Consider the following 21,457-nt stretch of genomic DNA (forward strand, 5'->3'; position numbering starts at 1 on the left):
CAAAGACGACCCTTTGAATGTTTCTTATGATATTTGTCACTTTCAATGTTGATGATCATGGAAAGGGCCACAAGAGAAAATATTGATAAATAAATTTCGTGACACAACAGAACTTCAAGTTCCCTCCAATATCTGACCAAGATGATAACAACTTGTCTTTTCACTTCATCGTCTCTGTTGTGAGATATATTATCAATCAAGCAACACCCACTTACACACATGCCAATTATTCCATTAAAAAATTAGCTTCATCTTCCTGCACCCCTTGTTTTGCACCTGCAACTTCATACCAGTAGAGAAATGCAAATTTTACCCTTGATGAAAAAGTAAATAAAAATATTCTAATTTTTATTCTCCTCTCTTGTTTCACCTTCTCCATTAATGGACTAACACTCGCAACCTTCCTCTATGTTCTTATGTTGTATTTTGGAAAGGAGGGGACTGCTGGAAGAAAAAATGGGAGTGCAGGAAGAAGCAACCCATTCCAAACGAACACCAAGAACCCTAACTCCTGATGCTTACATATCATTGTGATGCTACATTAGCAACACTAGGCCAAAATGAGTGATTTTTAATTTTTTTTAATAACAATATAAATTTTATGGTACATATATTAAATTAATTAAAAGTTTAAATGCAACTATTTTTATCTTAATTATTAAAATAAAATAAATTTCATTTCATTTCACTAACCAACAATATTTACTAGATAACACAACTCATTACCTTTAATGAGATATAATCCTTCGATTATATATTTTTCTTATAAATACTTAAAATCTTAAAACTTGAATAAGATATCAAATTTTGTTACATCTTAAATCAATAACTGGTAATTTATGTTTAGTAAGATGGACATTTATAACTAGGTATTGATACATTTATTAATTTTATATTCACAAAAAATAGTTATTATTTTTATCAAACGGTAAAACATCTTTTTGGGCTTTGTAATATGATATATATATATATATATATATATATTATTACTTTGTTGGAGTGTAATATTTTCCTTTAAATTATTTAATTAACAAGAATGCATCAAGTGATAGAATAGTTCGTCAATTACATCACATGATAATACATATATTTTTTAATATATGTTAGAATTATTCATTTTTTACACTTTTATATTAATTTTTAATATATGTTATAGGTTAAACAATTATAAGTTATTATTTATTAAATAAGTATTTAACAATATTAAATATTTATTTAAAATTTAAAATATTTAGATGGGATCCTCAATTCTAGATATTTACCATTTTGAAAAAAGAATTGTACAAATGGCCGCAGGAGCAAGGGCTTTTGGAAGAAATAGGTGAAGTGGTTGAAACGGCGTCGTAATAGTGTAAAGACACATGGAAGTTCATAATTTTAGGTTTAATCTTCTGTGAAGAAGAGGAAGAAGACGGTGGAAGAAGCATTACATTAACACATTCTCCAGAAGAAGAATGTGGACGCGGATACTTGCACGAGCAACACGTTCCGTAGCTGGTGCGCGCAACTGCTCATCAATTCACCAACGCATCTCTAACCCCATCTTTTTCAAAATCCCCAAATCAAGTTTCCCTCAAATTCTCTACAACCCTCGATTTTTCGCCACCGATTCCACGCTCACACTCGATGATGAGCTCCCACAGCTCTCACCGGATTCTTCAGAAAACGGCGGTGACAGACAGCGCGTAGACGAAGGAGATACTTATGCAGAAGGAGACACGTACGAGATTGACGTGGACAAGTTGGAGAGTGTGCTGCGTCTTCTTCAAACCAGTGCTGATGGGTCCTTTGAGTCGTGTTTGGATGACATGGATTTGACTCTGCATCAGCAATTGGTGACAAAAGTAATCGAAAATCCGCTTGTTTTGGGTGAGAATCTGATAAGGTTTTTCAGATGGGCATGGAGTGAGAGATCATTGGAGGTGACCACCCCAATGGTGGAGTCTCTTGTTTTGGCCATATGTGGAAATGATGCGAGGAAGAAAGAGGCGTACTCGCTGTGGGATTTGGTTAAGGAGATTGGAGAGAAGGAGAGTGGAATCCTCAATGTGAGGATTCTCAACGACTTGATACTTTGCTTCTCGAGGTTGGTGAAAGGGAAGGCTGCATTGGAGGTGTTTGATAAATTTGAGGCCTTTCAATGTGTGCCGGATGCAGACACGTATTACATCACAATCGAGGCGCTTTGTCGGCGGCGTGCTTATGATTGGGCTTGTGGGGTTTGTGAGAAGATGGTTGATGCACAGGCGTTGCCTGATGGCGAGAAAGTTGGTGCCATTTTGTCTTGGTTGTGTAAGGGCAAGAAGGCTAAGGAGGCCCATGGAGTGTATGTGGTGGCAATGGAGAAAGGGAAACGGCCACCGATGAGTACGGTTAGCTTTTTGGTTGGCAAGCTCTGTGGAGAAGATGAAACTGTGAAATTGGCTTTGGATATGTTGGAGGATATCCCCGAGGAGAACAGGGAGCGTGCAATAAAGCCGTTTATGGCGGTTGTTCGGGCATTGTGTAGGATTAAGGAAGTTGATAAAGCCAAGGAGTTATTGGCGAATATGATTAAGGATGGGCCGCCGCCTGGGAATGATGTTTTCAATTTTATTGTCACAGCTTATTCAAGGGCTGGTGAAGTTGGGAAAGCTTTGGAGACCATGAAGCTGATGGAAAGTAGGGGTTTGAGACCGGATGTCTACACTTATACTTCTCTTGCTAGTGGTTATTCAAATGGTGGGGAGATGGAAGAGGCTCGGAAGATCTTGGCAGAAGCGAAAGAGAAGCGTGTTAAGTTGGGCCCCATGATGTTTCACACCCTGATTCGTGGATATTGCAAGTTGGAACGGTTTGATGAGGCTTTGAATTTATTCTCAGAGATGAAAAATTATGGCGTTCGCCCCAGTGTGGATGAGTATGAGAAGTTGATACAGTCTCTCTGCTTGAAGGCTTTGGATTGGGAAACGGCAGAAAAGCTACATGAGGAAATGAAAGAGAATGGTTTGCATCTCAAGGGGATCACGAGGGGTTTGATTAGATCTGTGAAGGAGTTGGAGAAGGAGGTTGTGGAGGGTGAGAGCATTACTGCAGTGGCGTAAACATAGTTCACTGTTTCAGGTTATGTGAGTGGCCTGGTAGTTGTAACTCTTTTTTTTTATTAGCATACTATTTTGATCGGAAGTTGCAGTCTCAAAGCAAAAATAATTGAGAGGAGAAAATTTTAGAAGTGATTGTTGATCTGTTTGATGTTTTTAATCTGCTCTTTTTATTTAGCGTTTGATAATATTGAATTGAGTTGGCCATGTTTATATTCTTCCTTCTTTTGCATAATGTTGTGATCAACATTTTTTTATTGCTCTTGATGATATGGGATTGCGTTGGATAAAAATCAGTTTGCACCCTTCCCTCTTCAGGCTCACACACACTGACCATGAAAAAGGTTGCATACTAGTTGAATATAGACTCATAAGGCTTTGTGCCTTACCATATTTGCTGTATTTGGTGGATCAGGATTCTCTTCCTAGATTAATTTGTGATCCTTAATTATATGAAGTATTTGATTGCTTACCAGGAAAATGAATATAGTAGAACATATTTTACTTGTTTCATTGACAGGAGGCAACTTTTAGTTGATACCGTATGTTGTAGCAACCAATGCTGTGTAGTGTTACTTCTCTACTACGTACATTTGATCCTTTCCTAAGTTGTTGCTTATTTCCTTTGGTTTTAGCCACGAGGGGGTAAACTAAATTATGTTAAAGGAAAAGAAGGGTAAATACAACTTTGAGTAGGCTAAGAAGTCTGAAAAGGTAGAAGCAATTATTTTTAAAAAAAATGAAATAACTCAAGTAGCATTAAAGTTACTGAGTTTGTTTGTATATTAGAGACAGAAATTCTTCTCAATTTTGATGTTTTGAGCAGGTTTGATAAAAAAAGGCGAAACTCTGGTTTGTTAAATTGGGTATGGGGCTATGAGCTTAGCATTCTGCATACTTAATTTTCACATTCCAAGTCAACATTCATTGACAAAAGTATTCAACCTCGTTTTCTCTCCGTCATCAACTGCCTTCGGTTGAGTTAGCCTTCCTTATAGTTTATTTCTGGTATATGTTAAATTGTTTCTCCAATTGCAGCCTCTAATCCAGTTGCTCTTGTATTGTTAATACAGAAAAAAGAAACAGCTTCTAGGTATATAATGTTTTGTTTGTTTGTTCAAAGTAGATGCTGACCATTAAGTAAATTTGACAGTGACAGTGTCAGTCTCCTCCGAAACTTGGTCTTCATGTTGTATGATGACATTATTTTTCAATCTAAATGTAGATGTTGTTCCATCTTGGCTTTGACTATATTTGCTGAATTCGGAACGTGTTCATCTTGGTTTGGAAGGACCAAGACTTAGGTATCAGATCAATCTAATTTTAGCTCCCAGTTTGTGCAGACAACTTCTATAGCCGAGTACTTTCACAAATTTTTACCTTGGACTCTGTTTTCTATGTTCTCAAAGCTACTCGTGTGCGACTAAAATGTTGCTAAAAAGCAAATCTGACCATTTGGAAAACACTTTGGGTTTAGGTATGAATACCAAAAGTTTATTCCCTCCAACAATCAATTTCTGTTGGTTGAGCATGTCTGAAATATCCTTCTTAAGGAAGACAAATCATTCAATGAGAATTAGACAACAGCACATAACTTATAAGGAAAGAAAGCAATAAACAGGTATTTCTGGAGGCTAAATTAACATTCAAAACCAAAACGCTTGAAGTCCGCCGAGGTCAAACAATTAAAAAATTGAAGTCTGACCCTGTTGGATTGGAATATAACTATCAGAAGCACATTTTGTTTGTTCAATTCTAATTTTCGATTACGAAAATTGAATAGGTAACTCAGGTCAAGGAATCCCGATCAAATATAAATAAAAAAAAAAAAAACAGTAGTTTCCAGTTCATACGTAAACAAATTACGTTGTGATATAAATATGAAGAAGCCGTACATCATGCACGTATATGCATCTGGAATCAAAGTCTCAATAATAAACCAAAAAATTCCCAATGTTCACGTTTCACATACTGTTACTCTGAAGTAAAACATATTCCACGAAAAGCAATGGAGAACATACAAGTTGAAATCCTTGCTTTTAGTCCTAGCTGAACTGTTTTCAGTAGTCGTATTTGGTATCGATATCATCATTAACAAACAAGACAGCATCATTTATCGAGTCACCAAACATGTTAAAGAATGATATGTCGAAATGTGTAAGTGTTGACTTTAATTTGTTCTAGCAGCCATCACTCCATATGATACAGAACAGACCGAAGAATTCAAAATTTAAAAAACTCTTTATTCCATTGAAGCTATTGACAATACCATAACGCCAAGTTCCTCATCTATCTGCTATCAGAAATTTGGCTGACGGATCTAGACCGTTCAAGCTCATCAGAGGGATCCCAATCCATCGTAGAGGATTGAATCTTGGACAAAGTCATGAAAACCTCAGAAATCTGTGGTCTTGCATTGAGGTCACGAGCAACACAGCGTTTGGCAAGTTCAGCCATGGAATAAGCCAGTTCCAAAGGATATTCATCTCTCAGATTTGGATCCATGAAACCTCTAAGTTTCTCTCTAACGTTCTCTCCTTCAAGCACCTGATTCACAGTCACCGACAGCATCTGCTCCTCAGATCCATTCTTAACCCCACCAACAGCCTCTCTCCCCGAAAGAAGCTCCAAAAGCACAACTCCAAACGAAAAAACATCCATCTTTGGAGTAATCAAACCATTCTCAATGTACTCAGGTGACATGTACCCTTGAGTTCCCACCACATGCCTTGTCAATTGAAATCCCCCGTCATCCCCTTCACCCTCCACCGTTCTCGCCAACCCAAAATTCGAAACCTTTGCCCTGAAATTCCCATCTAAAAGCACGTTCCCACTCTTCAAATTCTTATGCACATGAGGAGGACTGGTATAGTTATGAAGGTAATTAAGCGCGTCAGCAACATCATGAGCAATATGAACCCTCTGCACCCAACTCAGAGACACCGAATTCTCGTACTTTTTATTACCACTATGCAGCCAATTTTCGAGAGAATCATTCTCGGCAAACTCGTACACCAGATAGGTGTCACCTTTGTGAACACAAAAACCCGACAATCTTATAACATTGAAGTGGTTAATCCTCTTGAGAATGTTGATCTCACCCGACACATCCCCTTTGAGAATCTTAACCGCAGCATAATCACCCTTGAAAGAAGCCCTATAAACAGAACCCTTGATTTTGTTCTCTTCACTGAAGAACCCTGTCGCCGTCTGCAACTCCACAAACTTGTACACGCTCAACGACTCGATCGCGTAACGAATCCCTTCCGAAGAAAGAGACCACGACTGCGACGTGGGAAGAGTCATTTCTTCGCTCTGTTTGTGGGTGGAGCCTGAGAAAGCCTTCGCTGCCGGAGTCGGCGATGGCTGTTTTACCCGTCGCTGCCTATAGAAACAGAAGAAAAATAGAGCAGCGCAGACAAGAAGCAGCACAACAACCCCAACCACGATTCCGATAATGACCCATTTCTTGGACGAGTCCGAGTCATCCTCCGCCGCCGGAGGCGGCGTTGACGGGGAGTCGTTGGGGGGAGCCGCTGCTCTCAGTAAATTCGTTGGCGGCTCTGTTTTTAAAGGAACTGAAATCGGCGTGAAGTAGAAAATAAAGGAGGTATCAGAAAGCTCGTTTGCATCGAGGATGCTCTGTTGGTCAATACCAAAGATTTCAGCGATGGAAGAAACCGTTTCTCCTTGAGAAACCAAGTAAGTGAGTAAGTACTTGAATCCTGCTTCGCTCTGTTTCTGGGTGGGGCAGGCGCACCTTAGAGGCACGTGGAGGTCGAGACCCGCAACGAGGTCACGTTCGCCGTAGGTGTTTTGGGCCATGAGAGCCTGACACGTGGTGAGGGACTGGTATGTGTTGTTGGCGATGGAGAAGTAAGTTTCGCCCTGTATTTTGATGTTGTAAGAGGCGTTGTGCTGATAGTAGAGACCGGAGCAGGAACAGTTGATGGGAACAGTGATGAGGGTGTCGGCGGGGATGGATTGGACATCTGTGATGTTGTTTGCGGCGGCCATGGCGCTGGTGCTGGAATTGAGGAGGTAAGAGATGGAGATAGAGGTGGTGTAATCTGGGAGGGAAGATTTGAAGGTGAGGTAGGATGCGCATGATGGAACACTGTTGCAGAGGTTGCCATTTGTGGCGTTGGTTTCGTGCTTGGTGCAATTTAGTTGTTTGTTGTTGACGTACTCTTGTTGGGATTCAGATTTTGGGATGGAGGAACAGAGGAGGAGCACCAGTGTTACGGCGGCTACGGGCCACACCCCGGCGGCCATTTTTGAGTGGTAAAGAAAAACAAAAAAGATGAGTGCTTTCTTGATTTGGAGGGTATGTTGAGCTTAAATTCAAAGAACGCGTTACTCTGTGTTATCAAGTTTCAATTTTTTGTGTTGCAAACCAAAACCGTATGGAATGGGGTGGAGACCGGGTCAAACTCGTTTTGTTTTTGGAATTTTCCACCTTTGAAATGCTGTGCTTCTTTTTACTGAGATTCACATTAATGTTCACTTTGAATAATTGTTTTTTGGGGGTAAAACAGCAATTATATAATGAGCTGGATTTCTTTGTAGTTCTTCTGTAAGGTTTGAAGTATGAACATGTCTTGTTCTTTTCTGCTACGATGTTGAATTGTACAAGTTGGAAGATAGATGTAGTTTGACTTGAGACAAAATGCAAGATTCCGTGGCATATGTGGTTGGATAATGTAGCCGTCACACACGCAACTGTTTTATTAGCTTGGAAATTATATAACGAGGAGAAAAATTGAAATGAAAACAAAGGGAGTGTAAAATAAAATTATATATAACAGGTAGAAGGAGACATGAAATAAATTATTTGTTTTTAGCAGTAGAAGACAGATGGAATTCAACAAGAGGACACAGGCTAAACGCTAAGAAAAATTTATATCTATATTTCTAATTTTATTTTTTATATTTTACATATTGGTGTTGCAATTATCATTGACCACAAGAATACTATTTCAAATGCAACTGATAATGAAGGTTGTGGAAAGACAGAGGAAGTTGCATCAAATTAACTTTTTTGGCTTTTAGGTTAGGTTGACTTCCTGTTGCTAGGGATGATAAAGAAGATTGAGTTTAATTTGATTCGTTAAATACTTCAAAAATCGTGTTTTTATTTTGTAACTTACTTTCTGTGATACTAATGGGGAAAAAATTATATTAAAATTATCATAGATTTTTATATTAAACTATTAAATTTCGATTGTTTTAAGAATAAGAAACTTGATTTTTTTAATCTTTTTTGGTGGATATTATTATATTAAAGTAGGCCATAGTTTTCAATTTATCATGGCCTGTCTTTTATAAACCAAAGATAAAATGGATAAAAATTAACTCATTTTTAAGAATTTTATTGGGTTAACACAACATACAAACAAAGAAGGGAAAATGATAGTTGCTTTAAAAAAATTCGGTACTTTCTTACTTGAGATTAACTAATCTAGATGTAATTTTCATGTTTAAGACTCGTTTAAGATTTTTTTTTTTTTTTGGAGTGCACGAACAATTTAGTGACTTTGGTTTTAGAAATTGTTATTATTATACAAATTAGTCCGTGGAATAAGTGGTTTTTTTTCGTTTAGAAGTTGAAATTTCAAAAATTCAACGACAATTAATTGCTTTTTTCTTTCATTGCATCTATACCCTCCACTAATGATAAACAAATAGGGTAAGATTTACAAATAAACAAAAGAATGAATAAATAAGGTTTGTAAAACATAAAACATAATTTTGGTTTTTCATATATTAAAATAAAATAAAAATTAAAAGTCAAATATAAAAGTAAGGCTTTCTTCTTTTAAACTAAACATAAATAAATTATAAAACATTGTTTTAAAATGATCTTTTTTTATTAAAATTCGTCTTTTGAAACACGTTCTGAATTATTATTTTCTAAAACTTATCTATTTTTGTGGAGTTTCCAATAAAGTTGTCATATATGATAATAAGTCCTCCTTTTCTTAGCATATAAATGTGTAATAAATTTTTACCATAACGTAAATTTGCAATATTTTTTTTTTCGGGATAATGATATTTTGACAACATTTTGTTAACAATATTTTAACATTATCTAAGTATCGTGATTGGTTTATGTTAGTGTTTATGATGATTATTATTATTAATGGTGAGGTAATTTTGAACCAATCACAGAATGACACGTAAATGATGTTAAAATATTGTCAAAAAAATATTCTCAAAGTATAATTATCTTTTTCTTTTTTATCTCTTTATGTGTCAAAGTGCACGTCAATTTTGAAAATACATGCTTTTAGACAGAACACAATTTATGAAATACTAACAAATGAATCAAATAAAGCATCAAATAAACTCACAAAGCGAACCCAGAAAACAATTGGTTTAAAAAAAAACTGTTTCCAAAATAATTTCTCACCATTCAGAAATCAAATTCTCATCCAAAAGAAAAACAGTAGGGAGATTTTTCTCGTATACTTCTGTTTCCATCTAGTTCAACTAACCTCTCCCTCAATTCCAGTTTTGTATCTTGCACCACCCTCCACAAGCTATCTGAACAACCTTGCTTAGCTACAATTTGAAAACTAAACAATTTCTGAAAATGTAACTCAAATACACCCGAATTGTTCATATTGATAAAGGATTGATGATTAGTGGAAACAGTAGAATAATTTTCTATACATCTTATTCACCTATAACCACGGATGTTAAATCTACAAAAAGGAGAAGAGATAGAACATGCTCCCTTTTGCTGACTGTGCATGAATCTACTTGCATCAATCGTGCTTTCTTTTGCAGCCTTCTAGTCTGAAAAGTCTGAAGCAAGTGTAAACTAGCACTAGGAATGCAACAAGAAACACTGCAACAAAGAAACAGTTCGATTTAATCATCATACTATAATACTAAGCGTGCCACCTTAAAAGATTGACATACAAACTAAATGATCACTTGCTTTGTTAGTGGAACAACTTAGAGAAGTGATTTACCAATTAAGGTGCAAAAGAACAAGATCGCTAGGCGATATCTTACAAACCATGGCAGACTAACTTCAAGGGTGCAATGCTTTTGATTATCATGTTCTGCTTTTTCTCTGTCAAAACTCTCTGAATTTGATGATTGCAATTCCGTCAGTGAAACATCAACACCTGTAACCGTGATGCTCTCTTTGTCCCTCACTTTTAACTTCAGAGTCACTGGGTGAGAGTCCCAATCTATTTCAATGGTTCCAAAGTTTGGCTGACCTAATGAAAACCCACATTTGAAACATCAAAAGCATGAAAAACAATATAAATATCCTTACCAAAAATAAGAAGGAAAAGTTTACCATATATGCAAGATTTGTATCTGCAGTGTTGGCCCTTTACTCTCATTGTAGATGGAGTCAACAATGCAACAAATCTCACAAAAGAACGTAGGAAAGGTGGGACAACTTCCTCAACTGATTGAGTAACCCCACTTGAGGTTACATCATAAAGTGGATAGCCCACAGCACAATCATATCTCGTGATTTCCCCAAAGTGCACATCTCCACTGAGAAAAAATACTCCAGCTCTCTGCATAGAAAAGACTAATGAGAAGTGAAATGAGTACTCACTACACCAACATAATTGGTAACAATGTAAATTCCTTTTAACAACAAAGATGTAAATGAAGTAGAATATGAATGTCCTGAAACTTATTACCTTACTATCAGCTATTAATTTAAAAAGCCGGTCTCTTTCCTTTGGAAAACGACCCCATGACTCCATTGCAAACAATGGATGAATGGTTGCTGAAAGATTTGATATAACCTGACAATATAGATTAACTATATAATGTAACACAAAAACAAAGCACCACAATCAATACTAAAAAGGGAATGTACAAACGATTCCTTATTGGCCACATAATTTCAAGCACAAAAACTTATTTGTAATTAGATCAGCAAGATTTTCATAAGAAAAGCACCCAAAGCTAGTAGAATGTAGAAAAAACTTTCGAAGTCAATAAAATAATCACTTCAAGTCAAATTTAGATATACGCTGTCAAAAACACAGGCATAATGTTGATGATGCAGCCAAAATTCAAAGATGCAGATGTCATAAAGAATCATTTGTTTATTATTATGAATAATTTTGAACTATGTCTGGCACTATTAGTAATTGTTGTACCTGAATAGAAGATCCAATTATTGTAATAGCCGTTGGTGGACCCTTGAGCTCTTTCTCCAACCACAACCACTGTGAATTCCCCAAAATGGTACCATCACTTCCTACAGGGTCTCTGTGATATCTAGTATCTAAGAGTACAATCTGAGAAGTTTTCCCCAATCCGCAATAAAAGCAGTATTAGCACAAGATGGGTGCTTAAAAGTCAAAACACAATTTAAAAGCAACTCTCAAGTATTGTTATTGACAAAAACAAAGTGAGCTTTTTAACATCACGTAAGACATTTAAAATGATCAAGTAATGGCTACCATCCTACCAGGGGACAATAATATAGAAAAATTTTAGGAATTTGAGAAAGAATATTATATTACATTAGGTCAATACCTTGATGTCTCTACCTACAGGACCATACGTATATGAGGCATATACACCAGCCTGTTTCCGCCTGAAATGAGAAGATAGGGTAAGTATGTAAATCAATATCTGCTTCCTATTAAAATTTGTGAATGGGTGAATACATGATCTGCTAGACATGTAATCTTCACTCTCCATGAAGAAAAATGAGTTTTCACATGCAATACAACCGTAAGCATCATATAAGAAAACAACCCCAATGATCAAGAGAATGATTCAATAAAGTTAGGCAGAACAAATAATATAACACAAAATGCAGGGTTAAGATCAGTCCAACATGATAATGCATCAAACGAGATTATCCACCCACCGTGGGCTATCTTGAGGTTCATCCAAGAAATCAAGAAGCAACTTCTGGTTGGTGATTTTTCCTTGAAATTCTTTTCCTGCATCATTTAATCCATAATCGTGATCATCCCATGTACCAATAACCTATCAACAAACCAAATGTGAAAGTCAAGCCAAGATACCAATAAACATAGTCACCATTTTAGTAAATCAACCCACAGGCATTTCAACAATGCAACTAGAAAACAATAACAAATAGAAAATCTTAGAATGAAACACCTTAGCATTCTGATGAAGTCGAATATAACCAGGACTAGACTTAGCCTTTTCATATCTAGCCTTCATTTCCTGCTCAGAAGAAGGAACAAATCGTGGAACATTCTTCCATGGCCCAACAGTCCTTTCCCGTCCGAATATTTTGAAAGGGCGTTTGGAGTCCCCGTAAATGTTATCACCCAGCCATATAAAAATCTGGGGACGGAAGTCCACCACTGCATCCCAAATGGGCTGGCAAACACACAGCATACACATACGTTAATGATCTGACATGAAGAAGTTAACAACACCCTGAAATCGTAGCAATTAAAAGCCTAAATAGTAACATATATTAGGATTTTAGTCTAAAGCTGTCAAACAAGAAACCAATGTACGATTTGTAAACCCAAACTACAACCAAAAAAACACTAAAGCTTAGCACTGTGATTTCTTGAATTTAGTTGCGGCAGATGAAATACAATTTGGTTGGCTTGGTTAAGAAATACTATAAAAGACCATACAGTTGCATACTGCCAAGTACAGCGTAAAATAAAAAGTTGTCTAGTTTTGGTTCAGCAGGAATGATTGATTATCAGTGGCAGAAGTGTGAAATACACCATTTATTTAAGTTGTCTACTGCATAATGAATTTTGAATTCTTCTAAAAATTGGGATAAAATGAAGTTTCAGATGCATCTCACTCTTTCGTGAAAAATTATACATTCCTTATCATCCCCACCAAGAATTCTTACAAACAGGGAACAGGTTCCAGAATCCAAGGAAAATTATAAACAGAAACAGTTGGTTTGTTATTTGTTACATAAATTAATCAAATTTCTTTTGTTCACAGAGATTTACATAATTGTCGTGGTTGTTGTTATTGCTGTTTCTTTTTTAAGTTGAGTACAAAAGAGCTGCAGTTCTCTTAAAGCTGACGTAATATTGGGACTGCAACAGCATGCTAGTACAAGAATTGAGATATCGTGGTTGGAACAAAGAAACAGAATAACTAGTATATCAGTTCCATTACACGACACTGCAGACTGGGTAAAAATAAAACAAAGAAAAGACAAAACAAGAATAAAAAGTAGAAAAATTAAAAAACAAAAAAGCATAACAAAATAGGAAAATTTTTTGAAACCTGAGGAGCGCTCTGGTTGGAGCATGATCCGAAGGCAATTCGGGAGACCACTTGTTCCTGCTTCTCGTGACTGTCGGAACTGGTAACGGTTACTGTAACGCTGACCATCCCGATAAAAACAACGGCGTTCCACCACCGGCTCCGCCACAGACTTTGATCGATACCCATTTGCCCAAAAACCACGACTTTGAATTCAATTCTTTCTCAGAGATCATAAAAAGGGAACTTTCTCACAATTTGAGACCAATGGCAGACACAAAATAAAACTTTCGGTTGTTATATAACCAATTTATTTTCTCTTTTTTATGTACACTTTCCAATAAAATTAAAAAACACAGCATTGAATGAAACATTTTTCAAATTTGGAAATAAATAGACGTAATTTTTATCAGACAAAAACATCTTTTTTTCCTGCAAGAGATTGTCGCAAAGTCACTTTTTTACATAATCTTTTCTAGACAATTTTTTTTTTTCGGAAGAGGTAGTCATAAAGTCACCTTTTTTTTCCGAAAAATTAATACTATTAGATTGGAAATAGTTTATTTATTCTTACCATATTTATTGGTACTAAATATCTTTTAAAATTTATCACTAATCTTTATCAAAAAATTTAAAGAAAAATCTTCTCACTTTAAAACTCTTTTTAATCGGTTAAACTTAAACTTAGAACTTCGTTTAAAAATTAAAATTTAACTTTACTCACACTATTGCTATAATCTAAAAATGATTAAGCATCAATATTAAAAAAATATCCATAATTTTGAACTTTTGATTTAATTTAATAACCACATCTTACATGTATAATATTATTTCCTTTAATCATATATTGTTAGCATGATAAATGCGTTAAATTTAGAATGATTATTTTAAAAGCCCTGTTTTGGACGATTTTTTATTGTGGTTTATATGTACTCAAATATACCAACCAACAGATTATATATATGATTAGAAGATTTTATATTAATTAAAATAGAAGATTCAGGTATGCAATATTTATAATATTAAGGTCTATTGTATCCATTGAAAAAATGGAATTCATGAAGCAAATTGTAATTAGGCAATTCAATTTCATTGACATTTGACAAAGCTTTTAGTACCATCATCATGTTTGTTTGTCCACAGAACAGTGAAGCAACTTGATTAATTGATGATGATGATGATGGAGTCTGCGTTGACTGTAGTTGACCACTGACCAAACATGGAACCCATTTATCCTATGTCGACCAAAAGCATTCCTAAAAGACAAGAAATCTGAACTTGTGCATTGAAACAAATCCAATGTTATCACTTTCAACAGTAACATCACCCAAAAAATTAGCTTCCACATTCATAATTGAGTCATCTTTTCTTCATCTGCTTTTCTACTGATTGAGTTTTTTCCTGAAAACAGTGAAATAGTTAGATCTTTATATAATAATTTTGACTACGATGTATGTTGAAATAATCATTTGATCATTCGTTCATGCACGTTCTATTCAAGATGAAACATCTTTTACTGTATAAATGGATATTTAGAGGCTAAAATAACAGGTGATATTCATTAAAATTAAGATAACTCGTTAACAATGAATTAGATGATGATTCATGACATGCATGGCTTTGGTAATGAGAATGAGAGTCTCCCTTTATACAGAACTTGTTTGCGTGGAATTAATTACGTTTGCAACTCTTCACTGATCAATGATAGCAAAATGAGAACGATTTCATGGCACCCAGCTGAATAATGATAGCTTCACAGTTATAAACTTGGATTGCACAACCATTAGATCAAGGTTTATTTGTAACACAAAATTTCTTATATTATCCAAATAAAAATTTAAGTTTGATTGAAAAACAACATTCACTCACCAATGGGTTTTAACCCAAGTTATTTAAGATATATTAAGACAACATAAAAAAAATTTATTTATCTCACTTATAAATCAAAGTATAAACCTAAATATTAGACATCGATTGAATAAGAACCATAACTAAAGCTTAATACTCTTTAAATTAAATCATTTTAGATAAAAAGTATATTAGGCTTCGGTTTTTAATAGGCTCAAAGTCTAGTACTCCATTTATGCTTTGGTTTTGGTAATAATCAAAGTTTATTTTATGTGTTTTTTTGGTTTTGATAATAATCAAAGTTTATTTTGTGTTTTTTTTTTCTCAAATAACTTTTTTGTTTTTTTCTTTGGTATAATCACCCAGATACAACAATATAAAATTGGACAAAACCAAAACATATATCCAAGATCAGTAGGATACAACAATATTGTAATGTTTTAAATAAATCACAAGTAAATACATTTGCTAAATACCTAGAATCACATGTGCTAAATACTATTGTACATTTGTATTATATATTTTGCACAAGTTATTCTTAAATACTTAAATGGACTTATCAAGAATTAGTGTAGTATTCTTGAATTTATACACAAAAGAAAATATTTCAATTAGTATATAATAAAACAAAATTGCAAAGTATTTGATTCAATGTAACTATTATCGTTCTCCAACTAAATATAATACGAACATAAACAACGATTGTCATCTAGTACATTACATAGTTCATCTGTTAGTTTGCTTATTACACAACAATAAATTAACACAATTATAAATAATTGAAGAAGAAAAAGAATCAAACAATTATAAGTATATGGACCAAAATACCAACTTCCAGGGGCAACCATGCAAGGTTGTTTTGCCTTAGTAGTTGATTTTCCTAACATGTTATGTACGACAATTGGACTATGAAAAAGGGGATGTTTTAGAATACATTTATATAACAAAGAAAGTTCATAACATTGAAATTCTTATCAATCTATTACACGTCTAAGATAGTTGGGGGAAGACTTGTGCAATAAGCAAAACCACAAAACAATGTTATCCTTCAGGAAAACCACAAGTGACGCGTGAATTGAAAATAACTTCATTGTTATACCTTAAAATGATGATTATAATTACAAGTCATCAAACTACACTTATGCAACAATAAAAGGTATCAAATATATTTGTTTCACCCATTCAAAGCATTTAGTGACGTATGCTTAGATGTTATCAAACTTATTGTCTTCGTGAGTAAATTGAGGTCTATGAATATACATCATTCAATCCCAAACTTGAACATGAAACATTTATTCGGGAATAAGTAATTAGATAAATTAATTAAATATAAAATATAGTTAAGAGACTTAATCATCCATAATTGAATAGAGATAATATTAAGATCTTTTGTCTCTAACACAAGCTCTAAAACATTTTACTTGTACAAGTACATTGGAATGTCAATGTCTCTCTCAAATACATCAAAATCCCGTAAAACTAATATCAACTCATTGCTAATAAGTTGAACGATGACAAAGAAAGATTTCGATAAGAAGAAAAAGAATAAATAAAAATGACCATACAACTTTTGCAAATATTAACCCTAAACAAAATTTGAGACCTCAATTATTAAGAAAATCAAAACATAAAAGGCAATATACTTCCATTGTAAAAATAACTAAGACATAAAACTCAGTCTTTAATGACAAACTTGAAATATTTTGTAAAGTTATTTAAATTTTTTATGTTTTGGTTCTATTAATTTTTTTATAAACTTTAATTTAATTTAGTTTTTTAACTTTAAAAGTATTTAAATTTAATTTTTTTAATCAAATATTATTAAATTTGTTTAATTTCAAAATTAATATTAATGCAAAATTCTATCAAATAATATAAAAAATTGAAATATTATGATGAACATAAAATATTAGAAACATATTTATTCTTCTCATTCTAATAATAGCGTCTTCTGTGGAAATAATGTTCTTTTACTGTGCTAAAACTTGTAAGCATGATGGTTCATTATTATGAAATCACATCAATCATCTTTATTTTCTATGGTAATTATTATTCCTCGCTTTAATATCTCATGTCAGACTGTTTGAGTTTGGTTTGTAAGCATTCATAAATAAGTTATCCCATTTCTGAATTTCAAAGATACAATTCTACTAACATTAAGATTCCATTTTTAGTTTGAAACACCACTGATAGAAAATACTGCCGAAGCTATCTGTTGCAAAAGCAGAAGACAGTTGCTTTCGTTGGCCTTCTTTCTGCTAAACCAAAATGAAATTGTTTGAAGTGCAAGCATGAACAAGAAGCTGATGTCTGAGATAAGAAAGATAGACTTTTTTATATCTATAATGTAAGTACATTTGAGGCCAGAAAATCTCAACCAAACTATATAAATCACTCACCAATGAGGAAAAAAAAAATAATTGAAAAGGAGTTGGGTTTTGACTTATTTATGATAACATATACTGTATTAATAGTTTAGTATATACTATTTGAAGGAAGCAAGCAAAAGTGAATTACAGTCATGAACTGTTTTGTGGTTTTCTATATGCAAGAACTTTGCAAAAACACCAACCAAGGGAGCAGTATTATATGTGCATGCTTCAGTCTGCATAAAATTGTTCCTTCGATCCTCAAAATTGTCTTTCCCATCAGGCCCTCCAACCAAAGCCCCAACAAGAACATTAGGATTAGGTTCTTGGCTACCATACCAGTTATCATATCCTTGAGTACACCCTATGAACCCTTTATTCTTTTTGTATGACACAATGGATGCCCCTCTGTGGTGCACCCTTTTCGGGTACTTAGGACCATACCCTACTAAATAGCTCATGTTCACAGGATTAGACCCCAAAATGTAATCAACCTGTGATTTAGCAAAACTGTGAATTTCTTCATGATCCACTGTGCCCGTTTCGCAATTCAGTTTTTGATTTGTATTCTCAAGGTAATCAGAGTATGTTGAAAGCAGAAATGCTGCTGTTGAAACATATTGCATGTTGTTCCACTCTCGGATATAGAGCAATCCACCAGGGGTTCGTTCCACGTTATCCTTGCTGTCGTTATTTTTGTTCAGACACGAACATATGTAGTATTCTGCTTTTGTTCTGTATTGTTCAAGTATAGCTCTATGCTTCTTCTCTTTTTCTTCTCTCAAGAGCTGCAAAAACATGAAACTCTGGTTAGAGTGCAAAAAACACTATTTGTTAACCCACTTCTCCCTTGTTGACATTTCATTCTAAGTTAATCATTCCTTCAGATGTTCAAATCATACTCTGTGCAGTGTAATCTTTATTCTCACCAAAAAAAAGTGTACACATGGGTGGGGTCAAGTCTAATTATAGAGTTCAACTATTTAATTGAATTTGGGTTTCATTACATTAAATCTGTAGTTTTTTTAACTGATCCATTGCAGATTAATAATGGGTGTTATCTAAACAACTGAATGAACGGATTTTCAGTTTGGATATCATTCAATTATGTGTCCTCAAAAGACAAAAATAATGTTTTTTTGTTTTTATAAAGAACTCGCATGAGATACAGAGAAAGACGTACGTAATTTTGGCAAATGGGTGAAGACAAGTAGAAATATTTGAGAGCAGTTAATTCCTTGAATTATTTTCATTCTATTTTATAATATTTAAAATTTGAAAAACTAAAACACTCTTAGTTTGACCATATTTTTTTTTTACTTAATTCCATTTAACTTATTTTTCACATGTTTTGGGTGGAAAGGATGTCCTACCTCTCGTTACTCATTCACTGGTATTTTTATTAAAAGGGTTAAAAAAAGGAGTGTGTAATGAAGTGAGGTGGTGAAGGGTATCTGTACTTAAGGTTTCCAACATTGGGCTCAACCATAAACCACGCCACTTTAATTGCAGCCTGTTGCAAAGCTAAAGCAGTAGCTGCACATGGCTTTGTGCTTGGACAGACTTTACAGTTTCTGTGTCTTTAATATAGTAATTAATATACCTTAATTGGTGCATACTCCATGATTTAGATTTTTGAGGTTAGAAAAGCAAAACCTATATAAAGTTGGATTGACAGAAAAGTGGGAGTCACATGGAGAAAATGGAAGTAAAAGGGAAAGATTTTACCTTTGAGAGCATGAGTTGAAGACCAGCGTACTTAACATCCCAGCTGAATTCTGAAATGGACCAACCAGTGCCACCAAATTTGTGAGCGTTGGAAAGAACGTACTCAAAATACATTTTGTTGTCGGTGGCTTTGTACAACCACGTGGCAGCCCACAACAACTCATCCATGTATCCACTCACCGACGCATAGTAGCTCTTTACCACTCCGACACTAGCATCATAATTTCCCCTATACTTGTCCCCAAACTCGAACAACTACAAAACGCACACACAATAAATACTACTATTCATTCATTTAAACATTCAATTCTCATTCTTAATCTAATCATATCTTAAAAACTGTTCTATTCTATTCTAAATATCCTCATTAGCAACACTGGTTAACCAAAACCTTAATTTCTCCTACCCAATTATTAGTTTTGAAACTCCTACAATTATTATTAACTATGGCACCCAGTAAAACCGATCAAACTTTAATTAGCACACAAAGAATTTGCGTAATCACTCACTAACTCACCTGCAGGGCATGGTGCAGAAGCAAGTGAGAGTAATGTGCGTTTGTTTTTCTGAACACAATGGATGCAGCTGCCATAGCTGCTGCAGTCTCTCCGGCCAGATCTGAACCGGGATTGTTCTCGTCGATCTTAAACGCCCGTCGTGAAGTCGTCATGTCTTCTGGCCGTTGCCAACAATAATGGTCAGTGTCACCATCACCCACCTGAAAAAGGTCATTGATTTCAGAATTCCATTTAATGTAAAACACTGGGAATGATGAATTGGAAGGGATGATATGGTAGCCACAAAAATCTGAAAATTTTTGTATGGTTGTTCTTCGATAACAATATATCAGAATCCTTAAACTTCTGAAATTACCATAGATTTTCTGTTGAATTAGTTAGTACCTCAGCCCATAGGACATTTGGGCTTGTGTGAGCTTTGATGAAATAATCAGTGCCCCATTTGATGGCCTCCAATGTGTGTTGTAATTCACCTGCCTCTTCAATCTGTTGCCTGTACTCTATGGCACTCCATGAAAGCATTGTGATGGTGAATGCCATTGGTAAACCAAATTTCACATGATCCCCTGCATCATAATACCCTCCCACCAAGTCCACCTACACAAACCCAAAAAAAAAAAAAAAAAGTTACGATTTTTAGAGGGAATTTGGCAAACCATGAAAGTAAAAGACAAAGGTTGATGAGTTGTGGCATGTGGGTATAATCGAGAATTTGATCCTACCCCTTCTTCCAAACCATCTGTGAGGCCAGAATGGTCTCTCCAAGTGACACGCTGATTGTAAGGTATCCTCCCAGAGCGTTGTGCTTCGAAGTAGAGAAGACTCTTTGAAAGGGCATCAGCATAATCAAAAGCTGTGGTGGTGCTGAAGAGGGTGGAGATTAAGAGGGTGATGATAAGACAACAATGCTGTACTAGAAAGGGCATGTAGGAAGTTCCAAAATGGTGTTTCTTATGTGGTTGTGTCTCCATCTTCATTGCCTTGCCCCCCTTCCCTCCTAGAGAGATTTTAGGAGTGGAGGGAATTGGTAAAAAAAAGGGTGAAGACTCACAACACTAGAGCCCCAAATGGGAGTTTGAATTGTGTTTTAAAAGGCTGAGATATGCCTACGATCTAGCTAAATTAGGGTGGGATCATTTTGGGAGGGAGCCCCACAAAATGAGAACGTGAAACTATCCCCACAAGTTTTACTTGTTTCTTATACAAAGGTGAATTTTGCAGCACTTGATGTGCCCCTGTCTGCCAAATTAGGAAAATAACACCAGTTTCTGTTGACTTTTGTTAAAATTCCACTGTCATTTCATGCCACCTCCTCCATTTTCCCTCCATTTATTACCAGCACAGTGTTTTCCTTTACTTAATGCAGGATTCCATCTCGACCTTCTAACTTGTTTTTCTCACTGTCAAATCACATTTTCTTTTGGTACTACTAACTATTATTGTTATAATCATATGAAGATGGTGGCTGAAAAGTTTTAGATTTTCTTATTTGATAGTTTTTATTGAATATTTCTTAATTATTTTAACAAGATTTACAGACATTTATTAAATATTTTGAGTGTCATATGACCTTGATTTCTTTGATATACTAATAATTACTAATTATTAAGCTAGATTGATGAGCAAAGATGATAAGAAGTTGAAATAGAAAAACGTTTTATAGTTGAAAAGAAAATAGGTATTATATAACTATCTG

The 21,457-nt window shown here is 34.7% G+C and overlaps 4 protein-coding genes across 6 annotated transcripts; 1 reads left to right on the top strand and 3 right to left on the bottom strand.

Annotated features, from left to right (window-relative positions):
* The first annotated feature begins 1,286 nt into the window (after positions 1 to 1,286).
* On the top strand, positions 1,287 to 3,315 carry LOC106762958 (pentatricopeptide repeat-containing protein At3g02650, mitochondrial). The gene has a single exon (XM_014647094.2). It carries the CDS (start codon positions 1,455 to 1,457, stop codon positions 3,081 to 3,083), a length of 1,629 nt encoding a protein of 542 aa, XP_014502580.1. The 5' UTR covers positions 1,287 to 1,454; the 3' UTR covers positions 3,084 to 3,315.
* Positions 3,316 to 4,802: 1,487 nt separating this feature from the next.
* Positions 4,803 to 7,814, bottom strand: LOC106765096 (protein LYK5). Its single transcript, XM_014649592.2, has one exon. It carries the CDS (start codon positions 7,353 to 7,355, stop codon positions 5,370 to 5,372), a length of 1,986 nt encoding a protein of 661 aa, XP_014505078.1. The 5' UTR covers positions 7,356 to 7,814; the 3' UTR covers positions 4,803 to 5,369.
* A 1,620-nt stretch (positions 7,815 to 9,434) lies between these two features.
* Positions 9,435 to 13,619, bottom strand: LOC106763136. Of its 3 annotated transcripts, none has more exons than XM_014647332.2 (9): positions 13,320 to 13,617; positions 12,204 to 12,431; positions 11,947 to 12,068; positions 11,607 to 11,667; positions 11,225 to 11,365; positions 10,757 to 10,864; positions 10,399 to 10,627; positions 10,061 to 10,315; positions 9,435 to 9,933 (listed from the first exon to the last, which is right to left on the bottom strand). In XM_014647332.2, the coding sequence occupies exons 1-9, from the start codon at positions 13,485 to 13,487 to the stop codon at positions 9,851 to 9,853; spliced, it is 1,395 nt and encodes a 464-aa protein (XP_014502818.1). In that variant the 5' UTR covers positions 13,488 to 13,617; the 3' UTR covers positions 9,435 to 9,850. The 3 variants fall into 3 exon arrangements, with proteins under 3 accessions (XP_014502818.1, XP_014502817.1, XP_014502819.1); XM_014647331.2 differs by having other exon boundaries at positions 9,698 to 9,933; positions 10,108 to 10,315; positions 13,320 to 13,619; XM_014647333.2 differs by having other exon boundaries at positions 9,768 to 9,933; positions 10,104 to 10,315; positions 13,320 to 13,618.
* Positions 13,620 to 17,472: 3,853 nt separating this feature from the next.
* LOC106763857 (endoglucanase 11) lies at positions 17,473 to 21,163 on the bottom strand. Its single transcript, XM_014648021.2, has 5 exons — positions 20,484 to 21,163; positions 20,146 to 20,358; positions 19,761 to 19,961; positions 19,244 to 19,498; positions 17,473 to 18,303 (listed from the first exon to the last, which is right to left on the bottom strand). Exons 1-5 carry the CDS (start codon positions 20,736 to 20,738, stop codon positions 17,632 to 17,634), a joined length of 1,596 nt encoding a protein of 531 aa, XP_014503507.1. The 5' UTR covers positions 20,739 to 21,163; the 3' UTR covers positions 17,473 to 17,631.
* Between the last annotated feature and the right edge of the window lie 294 nt (positions 21,164 to 21,457).

This window comes from Vigna radiata, chromosome 6 (genome assembly GCF_000741045.1).
Source record: "Vigna radiata var. radiata cultivar VC1973A chromosome 6, Vradiata_ver6, whole genome shotgun sequence".
Lineage (NCBI taxonomy): Eukaryota > Viridiplantae > Streptophyta > Magnoliopsida > Fabales > Fabaceae > Vigna > Vigna radiata.